Source organism: Perca flavescens, chromosome 23 (genome assembly GCF_004354835.1).
Source record: "Perca flavescens isolate YP-PL-M2 chromosome 23, PFLA_1.0, whole genome shotgun sequence".
Lineage (NCBI taxonomy): Eukaryota > Metazoa > Chordata > Actinopteri > Perciformes > Percidae > Perca > Perca flavescens.
Window position 1 is genome coordinate 13,091,648 of NC_041353.1, and position 27,741 is coordinate 13,119,388.

General features: G+C 39.8%; 1 protein-coding gene and 1 non-coding gene across 4 annotated transcripts in view; both read left to right on the forward strand.

Annotated features, from left to right (window-relative positions):
• LOC114550210 (ELKS/Rab6-interacting/CAST family member 1) overlaps window positions 1–26,128 on the forward strand; it is a 121,388-nt gene extending 95,260 nt beyond the window's left edge. For all 3 annotated transcript variants that reach the window (XM_028570825.1, XM_028570828.1, XM_028570826.1), the window contains 3 exons: window positions 1,168–1,275; window positions 8,182–8,367; window positions 23,981–26,128. In XM_028570825.1, coding sequence (XP_028426626.1) covers window positions 1,168–1,275; window positions 8,182–8,367; window positions 23,981–24,118 — 432 coding nt within the window. In that variant the 3' untranslated portion in view covers window positions 24,119–26,128. The remainder of the gene's footprint in view (window positions 1–1,167; window positions 1,276–8,181; window positions 8,368–23,980) is intronic.
• Window positions 3,265–3,337, forward strand: trnak-cuu (transfer RNA lysine (anticodon CUU)). The gene has a single exon. It is a non-coding gene; the product is annotated as a tRNA-Lys (tRNA).
• Window positions 26,129–27,741: the final 1,613 nt, after the last annotated feature.

Sequence of the window (27,741 nt, forward strand, 5' to 3'; positions counted from 1 at the left end):
CATCGCTATCTCCTGCTCACACACACACTCTAAAAATGCAGTCCTTCATTTAGCTTTCAAACAAACACGTATGAAAGTTGGCATTAACATTTTTCTTTCAGTTTCTGTCACACACACACGCACACACACACAAGTCTGGCCTGCTTAAGCCCCTGTTCCTTGCAGGGCTCAGTGAGAGGCTAAGGGGATTTAGTTTGTACAAGACTGACAGATTTAGACCGACTCCCTCCCTCGCTTTCTCTCTCACTCCCTCGCTCTTTCCAGGCCTACAAGCCTGTAAAGCTTGTAGTGTAATTGTAACATGTGAAACAGATTGAGCAGCAGGAAAGGAAGAGAAAAGGAAGGAAGGGAGGAGAGAATAAAGGACAGTAGGGAGAAGAGCAAAGAGATCATGGCAGTGCAAAGATGGGAGATAATAATGGAGAAAAGAAAGGGAGAGGAAAGAAGAGAGACATGAGAGAAGTGTGTGTGTGTGTGTGTGTGTGTGTGTGTGTGTGTGTGTGTGTGTGTGTGTGTGTGTAGAGTCTAATATTTGTCTTAGTCTTTATGGATCTCTCCCCAAGTGGCAAGTTAGCAGGCATGTTATTTTTCTGCACCAGTTAACAAGCTACACAACAGGTGGCATGTCAACGGTGTGTTCATGTGTGTGCAGTTCAAAATGTAAAAAATACATGTCATCTTTATTGTTCTCTTTAAATACAAGTAGAACCAACCATAACATTTAAAACACAAACACATATGAACAGTTGGGAATGATCTTTTTATTGCAGTCCTCTCTCTCTCTCTCTCTCTCTCTCTCTCTCTCTCTCTCTCTCTCTCTCTTCTCTCTCTCTCTTTGCGTCTTTCTCTATTCTATCTTTTTGTGTCTCGCGAATACACGTGCACAAAGTGTGTGTTTGATAAGGCAAAGCTCATGGCAGTCGTCCAACGCTCTCCTCTCTGCTTCCTCTCTGCAAATGAACTCCTGGAGGAATTCAAGGCTAGGGTTACTAGTCTAATCACACACACACACACACACACACACACACACACACACACACACACAGCTTTGTGTTTCTGTGTTGTTTGTTGCTGTTGCTGAATCACATGTAAAATCATTTTTCACTGTCTTTCATGTGAGATATCAAAAAGATCTAATTGTTTGTGACTCTCTTTCTCTCTCTGTAGACTCAAAACCGGATGAAGCTGATGGCAGACAACTATGAGGACGAACACCTTAAGGTGTCCTCTCCAAACTCAGAGCAGCCCAACAATCACAAGCCCTCCCCAGACCAGGTAAGAAGTCTGTCCAGGACAGTGAGTCTTCACCTGGGGAAGACCTCCAAATATCAGTCAAGCCCCCACACACACACACACCACTTACTGTAATATCATCTCTCTTATGTGAATGAAAGCATGGTGTTAAGTAACATCTAAATCTTCCTATTACTTTTATTACCAAGTTTATGTCTGTAATGTATGTATGTATGTGAAAGATTGACTTTCCAGCAAGTCACATTTCCATGTATTTGAAATGGGTCTTACATATACATGAACTTACTGTATTGCTCTACTTATATATATATATATATATATATATATATATATATATATATATATATATATATATATATATATTTGTTTTACCTATTACTAGCTAACAAGATTTTTTTTGTTTCCGCACTTACTATGTTTTTCCACAATTTCCTTCGCCAAACTAACTTCCTGCTTTCTCCAAACTCACGCTGCGGTTGGATCAAACTAACCAATAGGACGATGAGGAGGGCATTTGGGCCTAGCAAACCACATGCCTTCTTTCTCTCTCTCTCGGTCCGCAATTTTGTACAGAAGGGTGAGCGTCTTCTTGATCCGATCACGTTTGAATGTGCTCAGCGTTGGTCTTCCGTCCTTTTCTTTTGATTCATCCGTGAGTTTGTGATCTGGTTCTGGTGTTGTGATTCTGTCATTTCACCTCTTCTACCATATCATTTTTGTCATCGTGCTCATTTATTTCATTCTTTCATCCACATTCACTCTTGATACTCTTCTTTTCCCTGAGATTTTCCTCTCTTAGTAATTTTGGTCCGTTGGTCAGTTCTCATTCTCCTGGTGAGTGACCGCAATTGATTTTCTCACCTTTTTTTGTGTTCGCCTATTTAAACACTGAAATGAGGTCCATTCATTACCTAAACAGGAATACTTTTGAATCAACCCTTGAATTATGTGCGTCATCTGTTCAATATCTCATCTCATCCTTTGATTTCATTTCATCTTCTTTTCTGATGATCATTTCTTCCACAGTCTTCCTTTTCTTCTCTCTAGTTTGTGTGTGTGTATTTTTTATCCATGTACCATCACTTCTTCCACCTTCATTAATCCCTTTCATGATTTATCTGGACATGTGCTGTTTTTTCACATATTTTGCCTTTATTTCTCGAAACCCAGATTATATCCTCTTCTACATTTACCTCTTTGTTACTGATCCTGTTGTCGATCAGTTTCTTTTTCTCAATGGATGCTTGATGCATCAGTCTTTATGCTTCATCTTCCCTCATGACATGATAATCCCTCAGAAGAACCTTCTCCTAGTGTAAAATGTAGTGGATGATTTAAGAAAGTTGCTGCTTTTCCAAAATGTGCAGTAAAAAGTTTAGTTTTTCTTAGGATTGATGAAAACTAAAAAAATTTCCCTTGACCCTGCCCATGTACTGGTTTTTAATTACACAATGGGGTTTTCTAGTAATTTTTGGGCCCAAAGGTCATTAATCACATATGCATGACAACCTTTAACTCAAGCAAGAACAAAAAAACACACTGCTTCAAATAAATCTTAAAGGGGCTGTACTCGATATTCAGAACATTAATGTAGCAGTAAACAACTTTTTGCTATGTAAAGATATAGTGGAGTAATGGCGTCCTGAATTTCGAGTACAACCCTTTTATAACACATGTTTTGACAAACAATAGTGTTTTGGTCTGCACACTCTGTCCACTCATTAAATCACTTTCTATGATGGATGGACACAGACAGGCTAAAGTCAGTGCACAGTGTCCACGGTCACAAAAACCCATAACATTTGTCGTTGTTGCTGTTACCCAGCCAGCATCAACAAATACAGTTTGAGAAGTTGATAGACTTAGCACATACAATATTTAATTTGAAGAGGACGCCTGACCTGCTATAGTCTTCTTTTTCTATAAACTTTTGGAATTGGACTTCTGAGCATTCTCAACCCATGAGAGTTCACAGGCCAAGAAACTTAAACCAGTTCTCTGTGACACGCAACCCGGCTAGCTCAGTCGGTAGAGCATGAGACTCTTAATCTCAGGGTTGTGGGTTTGAGCCCCACGTTGGGTGTCAGTCTTTTAGACTGTGGACAGCTGAGATGAGTGTGTAATAGTGTGCCATGTACTGGGGAGTGTTACAGACTTAACAGAGAGGTGTCCAGTGATCAGATCACTTTCCCTTGGATGTGTTGGGCTTGTGATAGATCAACACAGACAGACTAACGTGTGCTAAATGGACATCTGTGTTTTTTGTAGGGTCCGTTGCACTGCTATAAATCGTACTTACACATCTAATGTAGAATAGAGTCTTTGGTCTCACATTATTAAAAGGGAAGTATTTGGTGTGATCTACTGACAGGACAGTGGAGGCAACACCACATGCTGCTTTTAGGGCAGCTCAGTTCCTCCAATGGGATTTCCCATTGGGATGCTAAAAGCCCAAAGGTTCACCAGCGGATCTAAGTTTGACCCTAGTTATTAATTAGCGGTAGCACCTCCCTGCTGAGAGAGGCAGGCCAGCCAGTCTATTTTCCTTTCTGTCTTCATGAGTAGTTTCCCCCACACACACACATGTACAATACAGACACACTTCTCCTTGGTGTGTAAGGTGGGTAATACGCCATAGCGCATTACGTCAGAACAGTGAGTGATTGTGTCTCTTTCAATAAGGGAATTCTTTGCTACAGTTGGAGAATGAAATGCTTCAGAAACAACTGAAACACAGGAGAGCACTCTTAACACACACCAAGCATGTTATGGAATTTTACATTTTTAATGGTCTTCAGTGGTATTAGATGCATCAATGAAAAAAGACAGGGAGGAGATGTTAATGTTTTTTTCTATAAAGGGGTTCAGTGTTTTGGTTTGTAAGGTATTTCAATATTTTATGTTAAATGACTTCATTAATAACAAAGCTCTGACTTGTTATATCAAACAAGATCTCACAAAGTTGATCTGTATGAAAGTCCACCTTCACTGGAGGTAACAAAAATATAGAATTTTGACATTACTGCTGATGTTAGTTTAATTATTAGTGAAGTTAGTTATTCATAACTTACTTGGCAGAATACAATCATAAGAAGAAAAAAAAAAAGAAGAAATACTTGATATACTGGTTAAAGGTGCTCTAAGTGATGTGATGTGTTTTTTAGGCTAAATTTGTTTTGCCACATACAGCAAACATCTCCTCACTATCTGCTAGCTGCCTGTCCCCTGAACACACTGTAAAAAAACGCGGTCTCTGTAGACAGCCCAGGCTTCACAAATGGCAACAAAAACAAACTGTGCCAACCTGCCCCATGAACCATAACAAACGGTGTTCCAGCCAATAACTGACAAGAAGGAGCTAGTTGAGCCATCACTGCAGCAGCGTTAGCACGTAGGCTACTTCCACAATGCGTATTCATGACTCAACCAGCTCCTTCTTGTCAGTTATTGGCTGGAACACTGTTTGTTATGGTTCATGGGGCAGGTTGGCACACTTTGTTTTTGTTGCCGTTTGTGGAGCCCAGGCTGTCTACAGAGACCGCGTTATTTTACAGTGTGTTCAGGGGACCAGCAGCTATATGTATGTGATAAAAAATGCTGTAGCCTAAAAAAACGTGTCACATCACTTAGAGCACCTTTAAGTTGATGTCCGCTCCTTAGTGTTTGTTTTTGTTTTCTCCTAGAAAACATTTCTCATGGTACACTTATACACACCTATATATATATATTGTGTATATATGGAAAAAAAGAGGTGAATAAAGAGAAATCTTTATTTGTTTTCTGTAGGTATTTTTATGGCAACGTGGATCTTTCAGATCAATTTGAGAAGTGCCTATGGTTTGCATGTTCCACATTTTATCATAAATGTGTCAAGCAGTGTAGGACTAGCACTGGTATGGTCTTAGTCTCAGAAACAGGAGGTGAAAGGACGCTGCCGTTGATATAAACAATAAAGCGTGTGTGTGTGTGTGTGTGTGTGTGCCCGAGAGATCTGTGGAGAAACAAAAATCCTGATGTCATGGTATAATGTGGCCAAATAAGTTTTTTTTTTAAATGTGGTCAGTGTGAGGCGAGCTGATGGCTCTCTTTGGAGTTGTTTCATAGCACAGTAAGAGTCTGGTCGGCAGGCATGGGAGGCTAATAAAAAGGCACAAACATTCACACACACAGTGCCGTATAAAATGATGTCTCCTCTGGGATTGTTTCATAGTACAAAACACTGTGGACTCATTAAACGCACACACACACACTGCATATGTTGACCATTGCGGGTTGTGTAATACAATAAAAACATGTAGGCACATACATACTGTACACCTTAATAAAATCTGTAAATTCAAAGACTTGAAGTCCTGCAAAGACTTTCAGAAGTCAGGGCTTTGTTCATATTTCACATTATTATTACTGGAATAAATTCAGGCTTATTTTTAGATATTTGTTTCTGTTAGTCATTACATATTTCTTGAAAAAGGAAAAGAAAACACTGGTGTTATTTCTCTCTAAATGTCTTCCTTATATCGCCATCATTCCTTCCATTCATCTGTTTCTCATTTGTCTTGCATTTGATCAACAGAGCTTTGCTGCAGGTCTTAAAGATTTCTGACAGAATTGTCTGGATTAGAAAGTGTGAGAGAACAGCTGTTGCACATACGTTGAGGATGTTTTTAAAGCATTAAAGCCAAGTTTTAATAACAGAGGTATATTACAGTAACAGTCTTGGAGCGACAACTGTCCTTGTTGCGTTGCCGCTGTCAGCATACATCATAACATACAGCAACAGAGGTATTTTGAAATACAGAATGTGTAGTAGGATCCCTGCAGCCTTCAAACTCTGTCATTTTATCTTTGCTTCTCTTTCCTTCCCTCTCCTCCAGAGGGAAATGTTCAGTAATGCATTTCGTAATGGACTGTAACCTACTGGCAGGTTCTCACTGGAAAATACTGTAACTAGAGTTATTTACAACATTGATAACGGCCCTGTGTGTGTGTGTGTGTGTGTGTGTGTGTGTGTGTGTGTGTGTGTGTGTGTGTGTGTGTGTGTGTGTGTGTGTGTGTGTGTGTGTGTGTGTTTGTTCGTGTGAAAAACCAGGAAGGTGGCTACTCTTGACCAATATATACCAAAATACTCCTAGTATATGTGTGTTTGTGTGTGTGTGTGTGTGTGTGTGTGTGTGTGTGTGTGTGTGTGTGTGTGTGTGTGTGTGTGTGTTGTTTTTGTAGTAAATAAGGACTCAGAATCAGAAGTGACAGTTACTTTGATTTACTGTCAGCTTTCATTGTTGCAGCAATGCTGCTGGAGGAGAGATTTTTCCCCCCCACAAAACCACCGACATCTAGTTCTTTCATTTGTTTGCCAGGATGCTCAAACACATGAAGATATTGAATAATGAATGTTGGGTATATATATATATATATATATATATATATATATATATATATATATATATATATATATATATATATATATATATATACATCCATGGTTGAAACTCTTGATCGTGTGTGTGTGTGTGTGTGTGTGTGTGTGTGTGTGTGTGTGTGTGTGTGTGTGTGTGTGTGTGTGTGTGTGTGTGTGTGTGTGTGTGCGCGCACACGTGTGTGTTTGTGCGTGCGTGCTGAGTGATGATGAGCATGGAGCACAGCCCTCTTAACATGCTTCCTCTGCACTTAAATCCTTCGATACCCAAAGGAGAATAGTGTGTGTGTCTGTGTGTCTTATCTGTGTCTTTCGGGGGGGTCTTGTACCCCCAAAATGTGTGTTTAGCTCGTCTGACCCTTATTCCCACACACACAGACACACACACTAGTCATAGCCGCTGTGAAATGTCAAATGTTAAAAGTGGGAATGAGATTTGAATCTCTCAGTTTTATCAAAGCTGTTAACTCTGGATTGCAGTCTGGATCAATTCTCTATATGCAAAGAAATAGAAATTGTGAAATAAATGATACATTGCAGTTAGTTGACTGCATGTTTTGGTCACTGTTGTATAAATGGCCAGGTCAGAAAATACATAAAAATGTAGTTAACACAGCTAAATATATACACTGTGCGTCTTAAAAGTGTATTTGAAGCAGCAGCTTTCACATAAGTCAACAGGTCATTTTAAATAAAATATAGAAGAAATATGCTTGTGATGAAATCAGATTACTGACTAACTGCCTTCAACAAGGGATTCTAGAGTAATCAGCACTACTATCTCATGGTATTTAGGTTTCTTTCTGACCTTTTGTGACTTTTTAACAACAGGCCGTCCTCTGACATCTCTCCATTCCATGTCTGTTTTCATCTCACCTCAGCCTAAATGTTAGCTCTCATTTTTAGTCTCCATTTAACTTGTTTGGCGTTGCACGCAGTCCATACCATGAGCTACACTGTGAACTGCAGACATGGCTAAGACACTTGCTTGAAAGACATAGACTGCAGTTTAAATTTATAGAACCAAAAAAGTAACCCTATACCTGTCTGTGATGACACAAAATAATGATTCATAAGTGTGTAAAATCTCAATTTACTGCTTTCTATTGAGTAAACTATTGAGGGAGCAGTAAATGAGTAAACAAGTGATTTCAACCAAATACAAAGAAGCAAGTGTTTTGCATTAGGGTTCATTAGTTAATTGTCTATATATGCACCTGAGTGTTCTTTTATTCTCTGTGTACAGGAGGCTTTTAATTAAATAGAGTGAACAGATATATTATAATTAATGATTATCTAAGGATAAAATAATAGCCATATCTAACAGCATTCACTGTCCTCAGTCAATGCTTTCTCTCTCTGTCTCTCTCTGGTAAGACTTTCTGTGTTTGTTTTCTGGTAAAAAATTTTAAGCAGTTATCATGGGTGGTATTGACCATTTCTGTCGTTATATTTATTATATAAATGTATCACTCTCATTTTTGTCCCCTATCATTCCCTTCCTCCTTCAGATTCTCTCTCCTCTCCTGGATCTCAATCAGAATCGCAGTAAACTGAAGCTGTACATCAGTCACCTGACCTCACTGTGTCAGGAGCGAGACCCAATTATACTGCAGGACTTCGCCCCACCCCCCGCCTATCACCGCTCTGACTCCGCCTCCTGGCATACGCAGCTGCACAGCATGACGCAGGAACAGGTGAGAGTGTGTGTGTGTGTGTGTGTGTGTGTGTGTGTGTGTGTGTGTGTGTGTGTGTGTGTGTGTGTGTGTGTGTGTGTGTGTGTGTGTGTGTGTGTAGTTCTGAAAGATGAGAGGGGGGAAATCATGCAAAATGAAGACATTTGTCAGTCCTGTGTGTGAGAGTAAATATGGAATAAAGTGTGGACATTTTGTCACATCCAATCTATCATTTCCTAAAATCAGCCACTGTGTGTGTGTGTGTGTGTGTGTGTGTGTGTGTGTGTGTGTGTGTGTGTGTGTGTGTGTGTGTGTGTGTGTGTTATTGTTCTCGCTGTGTGTGTGTGTGCGTCTCTGTAACTGTGTGGATGTGCGTGTAGGAGTGGGCACACACTGGTCGGCCTGGCAGGTTTTTGGCGCTGCCTTTGACATTATTGAAAAGATTTACTCCAGCGGGTCACCTGACGACAAGCTCCTGGCTTCGGAACAAATACTGTTTCAGACATTTTATTTTACAGGGAGTAAACTCTGCTTCGAGTTTTTGGCAGCAAGAGAAGGTTTGGTGGTTTATATGTGGAGCAAAGAGTGGAGAGAAGAGTATATTTATTATTTAACTGTCGAAAGAGTTGTCATCTGAGAGTGGGAGGAGTGCAAAGACAATGGGAATGAGGGTAAAGAAAGAAAAGGTGAGGCTTAGGGAAAGTTGAGGAAAGGTTGGCTTGCCTGCTTGCCTCGATGTAGCTCCGTTGTCATGGTAACCAGTTGTGTTTTCAGATATTGAATACAAACAGCATATGATTACATTTTAAAATGTTGTGGCTGTCTATGGCTTCCCCATGTCTCTCTCTCTCTCTTTTGCTCTTGTCTTTTTCCTCCATATTGAAAACATATCAGGCGATACATGGTCGCTACATGTGGTATACATTGAAAAATGGTAACTCTAGACACACACACGAGCACACACATACTCAAAGAGCAGTGTGACAGAGTGTGTGGTTGGGCTACAGCAGGACTAGTTTCCTACAGTCCTCATGAAAGCTCTATTGTATGTCTTAATGCTGGGAAATGTCTCTGTTTAGCATGAGTGCTTCAGATATGGCACAGCATAGCATGGTGTCACTTTAAATAAACTTTGAATATACTGAATTAAGTTGCCATTTAATCACCATGTACATTAAAGGCACAGAGGAATGCTGTGGGTGACTTTCACAGACAGACAATTACTCTACGTATTTTTCATCATCAGCCCAAATGCAGACAGTAATATGTGGTCCAGAGGCTGCGGGTCCACATTATTTTAATAAAAACTTACTCTGAATTAAAACTAATCATGTGGGTTGCTGTGAAACAGCAGATTGAATGCTTTTAGACGACCAGCTAACTACCCTGCAGTGTTTCATTCCTACCTTATATTTATAAAAAAAAAAAACATTTAAAAAATATTGAAAACATTTAGACCAAATTGTGCTTTCTCCCACCAAATTTACAAATGAGGAAAAAAAAAAAGATCTTAAAAGAGCTTTCTAACCAATTTACCACAAATCACGTATCTATACGTTACATTACTGATAAACATTATCAAGACATGCTACAGTGTTTTCAATTGTTTAGGTGCCTTCTGCAGATTTGATTCAGGCTCTTAAGGAAAATAGTCACTCACAGAAAAGATTTCAAGTTATGAAGTTGCAACATATCTGTCTGCTGCAAAATGACTCATACTCTGATTCGTGATGATCTATGTTTAAGGGCTGATTAAGTTTAGCCAACTACTTGTTAAGGAATGTCAGTCATTGCCTGAAGAATGGCATAAATACAGGTTTTCTAGCATGTGTGAGATTATCCTAAAATACAAAATTAGAGCTAAAACCAAAAAGAGTTATTTTAGAGAGTGCTCGTTGAATTGTTTGGTCAAAGTTTGGTGGGAAAAAAGGAGTTAATTACAATGCTTGCAGAGCAACTAGGGCACTTCTTCTATTCTAAGGTTTTAGCTTTTGGGTAAAAACTTTTCTTTCATTACATTCTTGTATCCTCTTCATCACGTTGTCTTCTGCCATCACTCTCTCAACTTCCTTCTTTCTTCAGGCCTTTATTTTTTCTTTGCCCTAAGGAAGACCATTCCTCTTTCCCTTATTTTTCCTCTAAAGTGCCTCCATCACCATTCTCACTATCTCACTTGCTGCATGTCAGTGTAGGTGTGAGAGCTAGTGAATTTGTTTTAAATGTGAGTGGTTCTTTTTTCTCTCCCTTTCCCTTAACAACATCACAGTTTGAATCTTTTTGCTTCTCTCTGTCCAAACCCACCTGTACCCAGGCAGTGCCACTCGGCGCCATGTGTCTGCTTTCGACCCCGACCCTGCCTACACACAATCGCAGACACACACTGCCTGTCTTTCATTCAGGCCCGCATTTCTCGTTTTCCTTCATCATGTGTCACCATCACCCTGGCTGACCCTTTTAATGCACACACAGTCCCCTCCAGACTGCCATGTTCCAGTGTGCCAGCCTCTCTTCTCTGTCTTGTGGTGAGTGTGTGTTTTACAAGCTTCTAAAGCATACTAAAATAGCTTGTAAAACACACGTGGGCAGACGCATGGAAACCGGCATATTCCGTGCCCACAAGGGCATTAACATGACTACAATCATGAATGACCACTGGAGGCTTGTGTACCTGACAGTCTGCTCCTGTAACATGTGACAAGCTCAAACATTTTACTTACACGGTGTCTGATGTAACTCTGTTCTGTTAAACTGGAGCGAGAGCCAACAAACAAGCCTGGCTCACATGTTAGAGGAAAGGGTGGTGGTTGAGAAAAAGTTAGTCGTTAGGGCTTATCAACAGGGCACCTCCCAGTACAGATAACTGGCTGCATCAAGAGCAAGAAACCCTAAAGGAGCCTCAGCACTAAATTCACACAGAATGAAATCCCTGCTTTCTGTGCTGATAAGATAAACTGATTATATTACTGTAGATAGGTTTAACAGCACAGAAAAACCTTGAGTATTAAAATAAAAAAAAAACAAATAAAAGATTTATTAGGTTATATAAGTTATCGATATAACCACTATACTTTAAAAACAGCAAAAGTTAGGAGTTTAGTTTAAAGTTTAATTTCTGAGCTTTAACAGAAAAGCTAGCGTTTTTTTCGACATGTTTCAGCTTGTTTCTCAACAGCAGATGTAACAGAACAAAAGCTTTGCTTCAAAATACAATACAATGCACAATACAAACAAACACCCAGTTGTTGTGGCAAAAATAGAAGATATCATCTCAGCAGAACAACCACAGCACCACATTGGTCAGCAGATTTTGAACAAAATGCATGTTTTAGTTCGTCATGTGAAGTAAATCAAGAGCCTTTTATTGAACAATACAACAATGAAAGATATTGTTACAGCCCTCCTTAATTTGTGCTAATGTTTGTTCCATTTGAATGTGATGATCTGGGTTTAGATGCAGCCTTGGACATTTATTGCATGTCATCTTCCAGTTAAGTAATTCCAGTGTGGTTTCATTATTTTTAGTAATCATTTCCATAAGTAGCTATTAAAGCAAAAAACGAAAATAAGAGACTTGTAGTAAAGCAACAAGCTACAACAGCAAACCTTTTCCCCGAGGTGATATCTTTAGCAGCGTGGCTGTAGGGATGGCAATCGATCCACCACTTTGGTTCAGACTGAAATATTTCAACATCTTTTAGCTAGATTGCCATGACTTTGATTCAGACATTTGATTTTGGCCTCTGGTCGTCAGAGGATCAATCCTAATGACATCAGTGATTCTCAGATTTTTCCTCTAGCGCTACCATTTCGTTGACATTTGTGATTTTGAGTGAAATGCCTATTGTCAACTATTGGATGCATTGCCATGAAATTTGGTACTCACATTCCTGTACCCCACATATATGAATTGTAACTCATCAGCGTTAGTTGGACTTTAGTGTTTAGTGCTAATTAGCAAATGTTAGTATGCTAACACGCTAAACTTCAATGGTGAATATTTTAAGCATCAAACCTACTAAACATCAGCATGTTAGCGTTGTCATTGTGAGCTTGTTAGCATGCTTAAATCAGAATTTAGCTAAAAGCCCCACTGGGCTTTAGTACAGTCTTGCAGAGCTCCAAGCATAGCTGTAGACTCTTATAAACAATCACAAAACAGCTGTAATAAAAAGAGCAGATAAAAGACACCTGTCAATATTTGCTCAGTGATACATCTGATAAAATGGCGGATACAATGTCAGTAAAACTGTAGTCTCGCTTTGCCAGACCATCGACAAGTTGCAGAGCATAGGAGGGTCGGCTAGTCCACACAGCATTCGGGGATGGGAGAAAAACATGCTCTGGTTTATTGGCATTTCTTTAAACCAATCACAAAATCATGGGCGGCGCTAAGCTCTGCAAGGAGCCGCTGTAAAATATTTGTGCGAAAGAAAACTCAGCTTGGACAGATAGTCTAGCTAGCTGAATGTTTAACTGAAACCAACTGCTGGGAGGGGAAGCAAAATAGTGAACCTGGTGAAATGCAGCTGATTGATTGACTTACTAGTGAAGATTCATTGGCCCTCATTTATCAACCTAACGTAGAAACCAGCGCAGATATGAGCACAGAAATCATCTTACAACAGGCTCCACGTGTGATTCATGATACGTTTGTATCACACCAATCAGAGCGTAAGAATGGTCGTACATTGATAAATGCAGTGGCTGGAAACTATTGTAATTTAAATATCACGCCCCAATATATTCTCGGTTTGGAGGCCTCGCCCCTACAATTTACGACATGGTGAGACAGAGGTGGAGATTGAAACCCTGATGTCTCAGGTTCATTTGCACTAACGTGTACTATTTGGCAGCCTGAAAACTGGTATTAAAGGCTGCAGAAAGAATACAGAATGGAAAGAGATCATTAATGCGGTCAACAGTGTTGCCTTGGTGAATCGGACTCCAGCGGAAGTTTATTTAAAGGTCCCATGGTTTTTTAACATTAATATGAGTTCCCCCAGCCTGTCTATGGTCCCCCAGTGGCTAGAAATGGCGATATGTGTAAACCAAGTCCTGGGTATCCTGCTCTGCCTTTGAGAAAATGAAAGCTCAGATGAGCCGTTTTGGAATCTGCTTGTTATGAGGTCATAACAAGCAAGGTTAACTCCCCTTTCTCTGCTTTGCCCGCCCAGAGAATTTGGCCCACCCATGAGAGAGAGACATCCTGGCTTTCAAACGAGAAAAGTGGCAGTTGGTCAAGGCCCCCCCCCCTCCACCTTGCCCCTCCCCCCCTCTCCTCCTCAATAGCTTCAGACACAGAAATGGCACATACTAAGGAAAGCTCATTGTGGGACTGGCTCTAGTGGCTGTAGTTCTGCACCAAAGCTGAATTTCGGGAAAGACTTCAGATACAGTATTAGGGGACCACTAAGGCCTATATAAAAGCATCCAAAGAACACCATATCATGGGACCTTTAATTTATACATCCCTGACGTATGCTATAGTCCTAATAGTAATATACAGGCTTATATTACAATCTCTTCGGCCTACATGTAGGTGTACCTATGTTTAAATAAACACACAGTAGCGGAGTTTATGCAGTGTCTTTTATTTTACTCGTGTTTTTTTCATGAGTCAGAGCCAGGCAATAGCTGTGAGGAAGAGCACGTGTCCTCCACCCCCCGTGCTGGACCACCACCCCGACCCTGTCTTCTGACAGCAGAGGGGCTGGAAAAAGAAGCCGAAATATGTCAGTCAATGTCAGAAATAAATCGTTCACTTGTGACCATTAACGACACTTTAAAAGAGAAATGAAAACGAATAAAAGAATAAATAAAAATGTTGTGCATCGTCACGTTTCCTGTATTGATTATCATTGCCAAACATAACACTGTACCTTTTAAAAGCGAGGAATAATATCCTGTCTCCTTCGTATAGTCACCAGTTGGGGCTGTGCTGGACACTTCTCTCTGAGCATCAGGTCAGCTGGCTCATCACTACATTTATGGCTCCCTGTTTTCCTGCGCGATGTTGTGCAGAGCCCCACAGGCTAAAACAGTGTTGCAGGCTTTTTCTGCTGTGTCCAGTATGGTCCCCCCAGCTGATGCAAGACAGAGCCATCTGCCCTTAATCCATCCAATGGAGCGCTCCACCATGGCCTGTGCGCGTACGTGTGCACTGTTGTAGCGGCACATAGAGGTCTTCTAACAGAGCCAGATCTGCCCTTTCTGATAAGTGATCAACTGATGACTTCATCTTCTCCTGTTAAACTGATTATATGCTGACATGCAAGTCCACACTGACTCAAAAACTTGCGTACACGAGTCCAGACCGGACATGAGATTTTATCGCAGCCTACGCTCACGTTTAAATGAATAAATGCCTTGCTTTGCGTAGGAATCGGCGTACGCCCGTCCGACGTCTGTTTTAGGTCGTAGGCACGTTTCATAAATGAGGGCCATTGTGTCTCTTTTTACTGCAGTTTGGCTTTTCTGAGCTGCCAAAAGCATTAGGTCATTGTCATTTAAATTTGACATTTGAGTGTCTGACTCGTCTCTCGTGTTTCTTCTGTACTGTTGCTTGGACTATATTTTTTTCAGTCGTCAGTTCCTGTGTATTTGTTTCCATGTCTCTTTAACCTCAGCTGAACTACAAAAGTAACACTGATTCCAAAAGTGAGGTTTTACTAAAAGTGCCATAGTCATAATAATAATAACCTTTATGGCTCAATTACATCTCTAATGAGCACTGAAGAGAACTGGCATCATATTCCACACTCTCTCTCTCTCTCTCTCTCTCTCTCTCTCTCTCTCTCTCTCTCTCTCTCTCTCTCTCTCCTATGTCTCCCTTCCTGACCTGGAATGTGGAGGTATAAGAAATAGCTGTGTGTGTGTGTGTGTGTGTGTGTGTGTGTGTGTGTGTGTGTGTGTGTGTGCATTTAGATACGTATGATATTGTAAAAAATGTATTAAGTGTTGTTGGCTGAGTCAGAGATAATATCACTGCTCATATGAATCCAGTATGAATTGTCAGCCCATGACCCTCTATCTGCCAAAAGCAAAACCGGCTCCCAGTGAGTGGCTGCGAGCGTTTCTGAGCCAGCTCAAGCTGCAGTAACCTCAGTGAAAATTGAGTCCACATATTTACAACTCTACAATGAAGTAATGCCACACAATTACTTCAAATGTCATTGTTGTTGCAGTTTAATCTCCAAATCTCCATCTCTTTGGCTTCCTATACATACATTTATAAGGTTATACAACAAGGTATCTTACAGGGCCTGGCAGCTTAACAGTCAACTGAAGTGAATCAAATGACTTTACAACAAACTTCCATTGCAGGAAAACAACACCCATATGCTGCTACAGCCATTACTTTAAACTCTGTGAATCCTTGCTGATGTCAGAACGCTATAAAAACTGACCTAGAAGCAGTCATTGAATATTTTTGTGGAAGAGAAACCCAGAGCAGACTGTGAGGCCATTACATTATGTGTAGATGCTAGCAGTAAGATTGACTGGACAATTGTCCTATACAGTATGTGGTCAAAGTTGGGTCATTCTGGTTATTTACATTATTATTAAACTACAGACACTTCTGAAGTGTTATATAAAGAAAGCTTGTCTTTGCATATAAAATACAACCTTTTAGGTTTCAAATACATACAATCATTGTTGTTTCAGCTCTGTAGCCTGATGCCCTTTGGCTAAGTGATACCCTCTACAGACTGGCAGACCACAAAGGAACTGTGTGTGTGTGTGTGTGTGTGTGTGTGTGTGTGTGTGTGTGTGTGTGTGTGTGTGTGTGTGTGTGTGTGTGTGTGTGTCGAGCCCTCACAGCTTCAAGGTCACTGATTGGGTGAATTTTGATTGACAGGCGATACAAAAACAGGACGGGGTGGAGCTGGAATCACAGCTGATAATGTATTACAATTGTACTGGCATAATGTGTGTGTCTGTACATGTGGAACTTAAACGTCCCCAGTGATAATAAAAAAAAGTTATTATTGTCATTTTGATAGTCTGCGTGTGTAGGTATGCATAACAGAAAGTTTCCAAATGATAACAATCCTGGAGTTGCCATTATACTGCCCATCTTTGACAACAGTAGGTCTGCCTGTTTGCTTGTCTGTCTGTGATGGTTACAACTTCTGCCTCTGCATTGAAATGACTTATACTAATACAGTTAATAGTTTTGCAAGGATAATGTTCAAATACTGTCATTTAATTGTCAGTTTTGACTTGCAATTAACTTACGAAGACATTTGACTTGGAAAACCCAAAAAGAAATTAAATTACATTTATGCAGCTGACGCTTTTATCCAAAGCAAATTTAGTGCATTCAACCATGTGGTACATCCCCAAAAAGTGCAAGAATCATGCAAGTAAACCAACTTCAACAAATGCTGATTTTTATGGGCCAAGGTGGAGTCTGAACAGATGAGTTTTCAGTCTGCGACGGAAGCTGTGTAAAGTTCCTGCTTTCCTGATGGGAGCTCGTTCCACCATTGTGGAGACAGGACAGCAAACAGTCATGACTTTGTAGAGCGGTAGCGGGCCCCCTTCGTATTGAGGGAGTAGCGAGCCATTTGGCAGTAGTAGAGCATAGTGGACAGGCTGGGGGTGTATGGTTTGACCATGTCCTGGATGTAGGATGGGCCTCAGCCATTCACAGCACGCTAGGCGAGTACCAGTGTCTGCAATTGGGTTCGAGCAGCCACCACATTGAAAAGCAAAAGTGTTTTTGTCTGTGTGCAAATGAAATTGTAAAAGTGGAGTGGAGTGAAGACAGAGGGTGAAGGAGGTGGAGTAAAGAGGTTTGAGGGGGTTGTCTAGAGCTGAGAGAGTCAGACCCATCCATTTGTGCTGCGTTGTGGTCTGGGGTCTCTCTTGGCTTTCATTAGGCAGCTCTGCTTCCTGCTCCAAAGATGATTGTTTTCTCTCTAAATACAACGCTGAGGTCCTCGACGACCATTAGACACACAGACACAGTGAACACACACTCAGAAACACAGACAAAAGGAGAGACAGTCAGACGCAGCCACACACATGGGCGACCCTCAGTGCCCATTTTACAGCCACACACACACAGGCCTTTGCTGGTCATTACGGACTAACTGCTGGGTTTTTATGCAGATTTATTGAATCCAGGCTTAATGCCTTTACCAGTCGACCTCTTTTTACATGCATTGTCTTTTTTCTGTCTTTCTTCCTTGATATTTCCCTCTGTCTCCGGTTATCACTCTTTGCCCCCCTCTTTAATTTCTTTCCTCTTTCTCTCTCCTTCCTTTTTTCTATTCTTTTACATCTTTCCATTTTACTCCATTTCTCCTACTCCATCAACCCCTTTGCTATTGTCACTCACTCTTGATAAATCTGCTTCCCCCTTTTCTGTCTGACTCTCTGTCACACATCACTGTATTTCTCTTCCATCCTCTACCTTTCGGTCTCTCCATCCTCTTTTGTCTTTAATGGAAAAACAAGCTGCTGATGGTGACAGCTGAAGGCCATAGACTTAAATTAACACTCTCACACTTTTCCTGTCTCTATCTGAAGCCGTTAAATCTTAGTTTGCAAAGCCAGCCATTGTTGAAGTCCAGCTTCACATATTTCTCCTCCGTCATTGCTCCAGACATTTCCTCAAGTTCCTTCGACTGGACAGCCATACAATCATTTTGACTTTTAGAACATCAAACACACTTCAATTGAGAAACTTTCAAATGTACAGATGCCATGCATACACTTGTTATGTAGCCAGTTTGTTTATTTTTTTATTCAGAATTGCACATGAAATCTGTGGTTTAGAAAGAGGAATATTATGGAATGGAATTGAAAGAAAACATAAAATAAAATAAAATAACGTTTAAAGGGAAAATCTGTCTGGTTTGAACATTTTGTCTGAGCTGCCTGTAAGTGTACTTCATATACCTGTCTTTCCCTCAGTTAGGTTTCCAAATTTGATCATTGGCCACAGACTTTGCATCTTGGTTTAGATCGAGATAAACTACTCTTGATATCTATCTGTTTTTGGATCAGCTGTTTTTAGAAGCACCTGCGCTTCCCTGCGCCTGTAGTTTGTTTTTTATTTTTTATTTCTTATACACCTTAACATTGAATCAGTTTCTTTTTAGATTGGCCTACTGGGAGGTTCCACCTATTCACAGTCAATGCTGGAGTCTGTTTCTGCTGTTTATTTCTGCAGCCATTAGTGCTGTAAGTCCAGCCTTGTGTAGTTACTCCTAGAGGGCCAGTTTACAGTTTAAGTCTTTTTTTATATGCTCTATAATCCCCTGTTCTCTATGAAGGTGTTCCACTGTAGTTACCACACTTATATTCACAAGCCCACATCTATTCTGTAGCTCTACTTGCATTGAACTAATAGATTTAGGTTCCCAGACAGACCCAGAAATGCAGGGTGGGGAGTTGAACATCTCCCCTTCCTCAACATTTACTTAAAGTGTTCATGAGCAAGGCACAGGATGGTGGAGAGCTCCCAGATTTGAGTGTTTAATACTCTGTCCCCTCCTAACGAACTGCTCCCAGAGGCCAAACGTATAAATATGAATATGTTCCTACAGTCAATTTGGCTGATTGAATAACCTGTTAAAATAAAATTACCAGCTGATGTAGAATTGCCCACAACACACACTTCCCTTGTATTTTTTTTTCAGTTGTTAAAGCTAAAGGAGTGCAGTATTTGTTAGTCCTCCAGGAGCAGTTTAAGGTACAAGTCCTCAAGCTCTATTCCCACTGCAGCTCGTTAGCCTGCGTTTTAAGTGGAACTGCCTGGACTACAACTGGACTGGACTACGACAGAGCACACACATACACACACACACTCATTCACACGCGTTCGGTCGCATGGCTCAGACGCTTTTGGGCTTGGCGCAGTACAGGCGGCCAACTTATAAAGCAGTCTACACAGTGTAAGCCTGTAAGAACCTAATGGTTTAAATAGAGACAGGAAGAGAGACAGGGATTATACAGTAATAGCCAATATAGGCCTACTATACGTTATCCCTTGGCTCTTACTCATAATAGTGTTTCTATAGCACTGCTCTGGGCTGCTGTTGAGGAGTCTGGGGCCTTTTCAAACCTCCTGATCATATCTTTACTCATGCATCTTGGTTCTATTGCTGAGGAATATTAGGTCAAACTTTGCCCTCCAAACTTTGTCTGTGTCCAGATCCTCATCCTCTCCTTCCCCTATGTCTTCCTGCTGGTTTTGTTTAAAAAAGAGTCTGTCATAAAGGTTTTTCTTTTTTCAGAAACAGTCCACCCTTTCACCTCAGTTTCTATTTTATTACCCTCCACATTTCCCACCAGACAGTGCTGCTCTGTCGCTGTACTTGTTACATGCTTATGTTTAGGCAGTAATGCAATTATTGGAAAATATTTGAAATATTTAAAAGTTAATAAAAAATTTGTTGTCATTGTCATCCAAATATATTATGTGCCAAACTTGGTTAATATTAGATTAAACTTGTAGCCAACGACATGTTATGTTTTGTTTTAATGGTGGAAAATGGGCCTTATGGATAGGATAAGTTATTTTGCTTCTATACTTCACAGTTCATATTCAAAGCATAAAATTAAATGTATACATTTTCACATGTTGACTATAATTACACCCAAAACGGAAAAGTTTTTATTTTCTTCTTAAAATAACTTTTCTTGCTTTGAAGTAAAACAGAATCTGTAACATTCTCAAGAGTACATTATAGGAGTGACTACATTATTTGTGCAGCCCTTGGTACAGTTTTTTCTAAAAGTGGGTCAGTGGGCCTTACTGTAAGCAGCCCTGATTTTTGGAAATATGGGACTGGACCACATGATTTATAGAACATCATTTCCCCTAAATCAGTCAAATCAAGGCGCAGTTAACTGTTTAAAATGCACAGCCATGAAGTGCTGTGCTGTTCATGACAAGACGGTTTTCTGATATAAAAAAGAGACCTCTGGCCTCAGAATCATCTGTAAATGGAAAAACTGTAGTCAAGTAACTTTGTAAGATGGGTGTCTACACCAGGCAGTTGACTTGCTCAAGAATGGGCTAATGCACTCCAGTCAGTTCATATGTTTGTGCTCTCGTCTTCCACTTCTGCCCATTTCTCTTTCTCTCTCTCTGTCTCTCTCACTCTGTCTCCGTCTCTCTCTCTCTCTCTCTCCCTCTCTCTCTCGCTCTGTGTCCGTCTCTCTCTCTCTCTCTCTCTTCCTCTCTCTATTTCTCTGCCTGTTAATCTCTCTGTCTCTATCTCTCTCTGCTGAGTTATGGTTCCTTTAGAAAACATTAGCATTCCTTGCAAAGAGGTTCAAGCTCTGCAGTGTGTGTGTCGTGGGGTCAGTGTGTACACACACACACACACACACACACACACACACACACACACACACACACACACACACATCTTACCCTCATTCTCAACTTGTGTGTGCATGTACATGTTTTTATAAGAGGTGTGTGTGTGTGTGTGTGTGTGTGTGTGTGTGTGTGTGTGTGTGTGTGTGTGTGTGTGTGTGTGTGTGTGTGTGTGTGTGTGTGTGTCTGTCTACAGGCCTCTGATAAGGCAGATAATGATCCATCACGATAATAGAGCTTAAGTGGCTGCAGTAAAAATCATCTTCAACCAACCCTCTCTCTCTCTCACACACACACACACACACACACACACAAACACACACACGTCTTATCTCTTCCCTCTGTCTATCTCTCCGCTTCCCACAATTCTCTCTGTCACTCACTAAATCAGAACTTGAGCTTGCAACATCATGCCGTGCACACACCTATCATGTCAAACCACTGCACAACACACACACACTTACACTAACACCTACACTCATGCATCTCCTTAATACACACATACATATCCTGACACAAACACTAACAATCTAAAACACACTCTTACAGAAGTCATTGATCTGGCAACATTAACTCGCTGCCCACTTACATTATTTCATCTACATTTCTCTCTGACCACACACACTGTGATTACATGAGACATGATCCATCGGAGCAGCAACATACAAAATTATACCTCTTAACTGGAAACTGTATCATGCAACGTTGTTTTTATTTAATTTATTCAGGCCATAAATGATCTCAGGAGTGAATGTAGCAAGAGAGGAAGTTTATTGCTTACTTCTCTCTCTACGGAGGAATTAAATTATGATTACTTTCTGAGGAAAACTGGATCAAATTTTCTAGTTTTGGCTATCATTCATATCAGTTATGAGAAAAGAATTTCCCAACCAGGTTAATTGTAGTGATTTAAGGATGTAGCAATCCTGTTTGACACATATTTGCAATAAAGCCCATTAGTGCAAGCAGTCAGCCAGGTTTTAAACATGTTCTCAGTTTAACCACGTTATTATAAAAAAGAACTTCGCAGTCCAGCCCCAGACTGCACCATGAGATTTCAGCTATACTCACCTTTGATTTCATTACCAAATAAGTGGTTTAGAGTTATGAGTTATGGAGACAGTAATTTATTATCATGACAGTATCTCTCATATGTTTATACCTTCAGTGTATATGATCCTGTTTTAGCAGTATTTGCGCTGCTGTGAGCCTTTTTAAACACCTTTTTTCAAGCGTCTCTCTCCGGTGTAGGTCAAGGCTGCGAGAGTCAGAGAGCAGAAGATCTCTTCTCAATCGTCTTACAACCTTATCTTTACGGCCATGTTTTTCTGGGGGATTACAACTAAATTGCAGAGTTGTTAAGTTACATTATCTGCAAACACACAAGTGGAAATATACCAATATATGTGTGTAGTTTCACTCACTCACTCTCCATTTCTCCCTAAATCTTCTCCTCCGTTTCTCACTTTTTTCTTCTGTCTTTCAAAAATAGTATCTACAAATACTTCTTAGGTCTTGTTGTAGTGTACATACTCTATATGACTGTTTTTTAGGCTCCATGTCAGCGTACAATGAGTAACACAGATGTGAGCACATTACAGACTACAAGGAGATTCCAAACAAGAACTTAGATGTTCATCAATATTCATATATTTATAAATATTCAGTAAATAAAGCTGTTTTATTGCATGTAAAATAAGCTCTTAGTCTTACGTATTATTGTGTATGTATTGATTACTTTTTGTCATGACATAGTCATATTGATCAATTGGCATATGAGAATATTGACATGATGTCCCTCAATTTAGGATTGCACATATTTATTTATAAGAGGCAGATTTAAAAAAAAAAAAAAGAAAGAAAGATCATAGTTGATGGAGCAGATTTTTATTATCCTGACTTTTATTCACTAGTATGGGCCAAGGTTGCCCACCTGGGAAACTTCCACACACAGTTTTTAGTACATGCTTTCTGTTAAAAATCTCGAACCAGAAGTACTAAATCCAAATTGAAATTTCATACAAACAATACACACAGTATTGCCAAAGCAATGTGTGAAAACTGACCTAAACTTAGTGTATATTCACAACATTGTAAAAGAAATTGTTAAATACTCCAAATAATGAAACATCTTAATATATGGATAATGGACTATATTTATATGTGATTTATTGGGCACATTTTCATTAATCATTAACAGTATTATTACTTACAGCAGTTTTACACATGAATAAAGCCACAGTAATATAAAATGCCAATGAGATTTGCTGGCTCAGAGATGAGAGCAGAGGGAAGAGGTTAGGAATTAACGAGGCAAGATTTTGCCAATATCTGACCCAGGCCTCTCACACACACACACACACACACACACACACACATAAATGTGGGCTTGTGTTACATGACTGTTTGAGCTGTGCTCTTATTGATACAGATGTATTGGTCATTAAGTCAGTTAGGTTTGGCGTCTCAGCTCGGCTGCAGCCAAAGAAAACATCAGCGCTCTCTCACAGAAATGTTCCGTTCTATATGGGCAGAAAGAACTACATTGTGGTGTTTTCAGATTACAGTCGTGTGTGTGTGTGTGTGTGTGTGTGTGTGTGTGTGTGTGTGTGTGTGTGTGTGTGTGTGTGTGTGTGTGTGTGTGCGTGCGTGCGTGCGTGTCACCTTAAACATGAGTTTGTCTTTTTGCCTGTGCTTGTGTGCTTGACTGGTATCAAAATGAAGTCTTTTATCTTCCCTTTATGTCCATCTTGCTGCTCTTTATCATCTGAAAGGAACAACATAGAAACATGGAATTTAAAGGAATAGATCTACATTTTAGGAAATACGCTTATTTGCATTCTTCCCTGGAGATAGATGAGAAAATAGTCTAAGTGTAAGTTGTGTGCCCGTAAAATGTCTTGTATTTACACTACAGTATTTGTCAAGTTAAACAAACAAGATATAGCATGTGAAGTTTTTAACATGGTAGGTGGATTTTTTTACCTTTGGACAGAGTCAGGGTAGCTTTTTTTTCTTCTCTCTTTCCAGTCTTTATGCTAAGCTAAGCTAACCAGCTTCTGGCTCCAGCTTTATACTAACCATACAGACATGAGAGTGCCATCGATCTCCTCGTTAACTATTGGCAAGAAAGCAAATAAAGCGTATTTCCCAAAATGACAAACTGCTTTTAAATTCAATGTTACCATGTTGGCTTTATCGCAAGATATTTTTTTTTACAAAATGTCTAAATTGTCTCCTCTCTCTCGTTCTCTCTCTCTCTCTCTCTCTGTCTGTCTTTTCTCTCTCTTTCAGTTGGAGGCAGAGTTAGCGCTGTGTGAGAGGGAGGGGGCGGAGCTCCAGGAGTACGCCAATCAGGTCTTGCAGCAGATCGCAGACCGATGCCCCGACATTTTGGAACAAGTGGTCAACGCTCTGGAGGACAGCTGCTGACACAGAAACATAAATAAGCTTACGTACAGACATGAATTAGCCTGCGAAGTCAGAAAGCAAGCAAACATGCACAGGACCGTCAGAAGTCTCCAGCAAGCCCCCATAATCCCCTGATACTCAAAACAAATCACAGGATGAAGACTTTCTCTTCCACCGGCTTTTCACTTATCTCATTTTCGGAAAAGGGGATCTAAAAAAAAAAATCACGACATTACTGGAAAATATTCTTCCATCGTGTCTTTAGTCACTATCATTTTGAACAAACAGTGTCAGCTGAGGGAAATATTGTTCATGTTTCAGTTCATAGTGCTTTGTTGGCATGCAAGTTAATTGGAAATAGTTGATGTTTTTGAGACAGTAAACACGTATTTTCCTAAATACTCCGAAACAGCCTTCTGCGACACTTCACAGCGGCCATCTTGTGTCCTTCCAGGCAATCAGCAGTCGTAATCGTAACTTGATGTATTTTATGGGTGGAAATTATTTTTAAACTGTATGAAAAAGGTAAAAGTGAGTCGAGCTTGCCAGGTTGTTTCTGATGCCAGACTTACATGCTGTTACTACATTGTTATTTGATTGGTTCAGATACAAAAGTGTTTATTTCAGCTGCCTTTGATTCCTTACATCATTTGCTGCTATCTTTTCAACATTTAGTTTCTATTTTTCTCCCATTTTGTGTTTTTTTTCTCTCTGATGAAACATCCCAACTTCAGTTTCTTTCAGCAGTAATCTCTGGATAGTTGTGTATATTGTAAAGAGAGAACTTTATTGAACAGAAACACAGCTTTCGTCAGGCAAACATGACTTTTTTTTTTTTTTTTTTGCCCCGTAATTGGTGAAAGGCACAAACCACAAAAATCTCGCAATGCTCCCTTTATTAAAACACAATAGTGTCGATATTTTTTGTGTTTCTTTTTAACCTAAGAAAAACATATTCAGTTATGGTGTCCATGCTGAGATTAGGTTGTGTTCAGACAATCCCTCACTCACCATTTTGTGACAATCCCTTTAGAGTTAACACGGATAAATCTGAACTCACTTTCCCTAATTGAAGAATCTTTTTTTCTTTTTCTTTTTTTTCTTGGGAGGTAGGGAATATTAAATAACATCTATATATTTTTTTGCTTTTGGTAATATATATATATATATAAAACACTAATCTTGTTTAAATGAAAATATTGTCATGTATTGGTTGATATGTTACATAATGTGTCAAAACGTCTTTTCTTTTTTTGTGATTTGCGAGTAACCACAGATTGGTTCCGTAAGCAGGAGACTGTTACCTGTTACTGGGAACATATATTGCACCGACACGAGGCTCTGTGTCCACCGGGAACATTTCCACCGACTCAGTTTCTTGTTCTTGTTGTTTACAGTGGAAATGACACTCTGATGCATGTTTCCCACAGCGCCGACAGTCTTAGCATGATTAAAACGCTAGCAGCACTAGAGGTTCAAATTGTTTCAACTTCAATCAAAACCTCCTCTAACAGTTTATTTTTTTGTTGTTGTTGTTGTTTTTTAGTCTTATACTGATAGTGAGTGCTGAAGCCATGACTGGCCACATGCAACTGTTTAGCGCTGCTCCTTTAAAAGAAATACCTGGTGGAGACAAACCTAAAGAGGGGGATTTACACGGCACACTCAAATCTAATTTAACACCATCCAAAGAAGCCAAAAAAAAAAAAAAAAAAGGTTTCATTTTTGGCACCTAAGCTGTGTATTAAAAAAGCAAATGAGGGGTTTAATTCCAAAATATTACTTGAGGTTCAGGTTCCTCAAATGTTACCAGTTTGAAATAGCTAAAAGCTTAAAAAAAATCATGAGGATTTGAAAAATGGCTCTTATTTTGGAATTAAACTTCATCAGATATGAGCTTGTGTTGTAATTCCAGTATTTTGTTGTCTGTTTTATACTGATAATGTTTGGAAGCGGTGATGACCGCAACTAACCGCGACTTTGTTGTGGATTAAAAATGAGAGAATAGAATAAAATATGGATTTATCTTTACTTTATTGTGAAAGGATTCTGTCATTTAATCTCAGTCAAATGTTTCACAGGTGAGAGCTCCCAACCTTTTTGACTTGGGAGCAGTTTAACCAAATGGTGATTTTTCTTTCTCATGTTGTTTCTTTTTTTGAAGGATTTTTATCGGCTGGAAGAGAAGAACATATTCAGCAATTCACAAGAAGACAAAAAAAGCAAACTAATTAAGTACCGTCATAAAAATATTCTTTCTCATCCCCTTAATCGTCTGATGACCCCACACTCACACACACCTTAGATATGGGACAGAGGCCATGACTGATTTTTTTTGTCTTTTTGTAGATGACCGGAGTACACATAATAAAGACAAAGCTTAGAACATCTTTCCTTTCGTTTCATTTTCTTACTTTTTCTGACCTTCCTCGTTCTCTCTCTATCTCCCTCTAAACTGTGCTTCTTATCTTGCACTAGTGGTACATTTTCCTATCCGCCCACAATAATGGCATTATTCCATAGCCCAGGCCTCATCCTGTTCCAATTCTTTACACACACACACACACACACACACATCATATCATTACGATCGTCTTAAATGCCTAACAACTCATCCAAAAGGCATCGTTTCCAATTGCCTGGACTCATATCAATATTGTAGACAATTGTAATCTTTAAACAATTATTTTGTGCTAAATAGGAACTAATGAAGATGAGGAAAGATGTTGTGCATACTGTACATGTGTGTTATAAGGGTTAATGTAGCTGATAACGACACAGGAAAGTGACTGTAAAAAGGGCCCGACACACACACTTCCTTTATGTTTGCATCTTTCATATGGCAGCAGCTCAGTGTAATGCATTCATTCAACTAGAAAATCTGGTTTAATAGACCTACCCGGCTCCACTGACCCTAAACCTTGACCATGACCCAACCTTTTCACACAATTTTTTTTCCAGCAGAGTGAAAACGTCACCAGGCTATTCATTTTTTCACACAATAAGACACATCAGAGGGAACTCGCTGACAGTCTGTAAATGTAACATATGTGCTGGTGTTTACATTCACATGTGGCAATATGTTCAGTGTGTCTGGGTTTGTCAAGAAGGATCCGTTCTGCTTTCTCCATCTACTGTCCTAATAAAATGCAGTGGAGGGAGACAGAAGGGATGGACGGAGCGAGAAGGAGGTGGAGGAAAAGATATGCATGTATGACTGCCTGATTTATGTGATGGGGAAAGAGAGAGAGGGAGGGAGGGATGGATGGATAGGCAAGAGTGGAGACACAACCCACCAAGCACCAGAAATCATTTCATCTTCTTGACTTTGCTGTAACTCATATAGCTCAATGCGTAATGCAAAATATTACATATTTATACACCAAAAATATGCTGCATTTTTTTCGCAAAACATAGTCTGTCTCCAACGAAATCCCCTTGAGTTGATTAAAACCCCATTACAGGTTACAGTTTGATCCATTATTACACATGCACACACACCTTTCTTTGCAGAGATTGAACAATGATAAGATCCTGCACTAGTGGTTCACAACACAAAAAAACACAGTTGTCCTTGAGATAGTGTTTGAACATGTGCATAGTTAAAAAATATATCTACATGTAGTCTTTCCATATATATATAT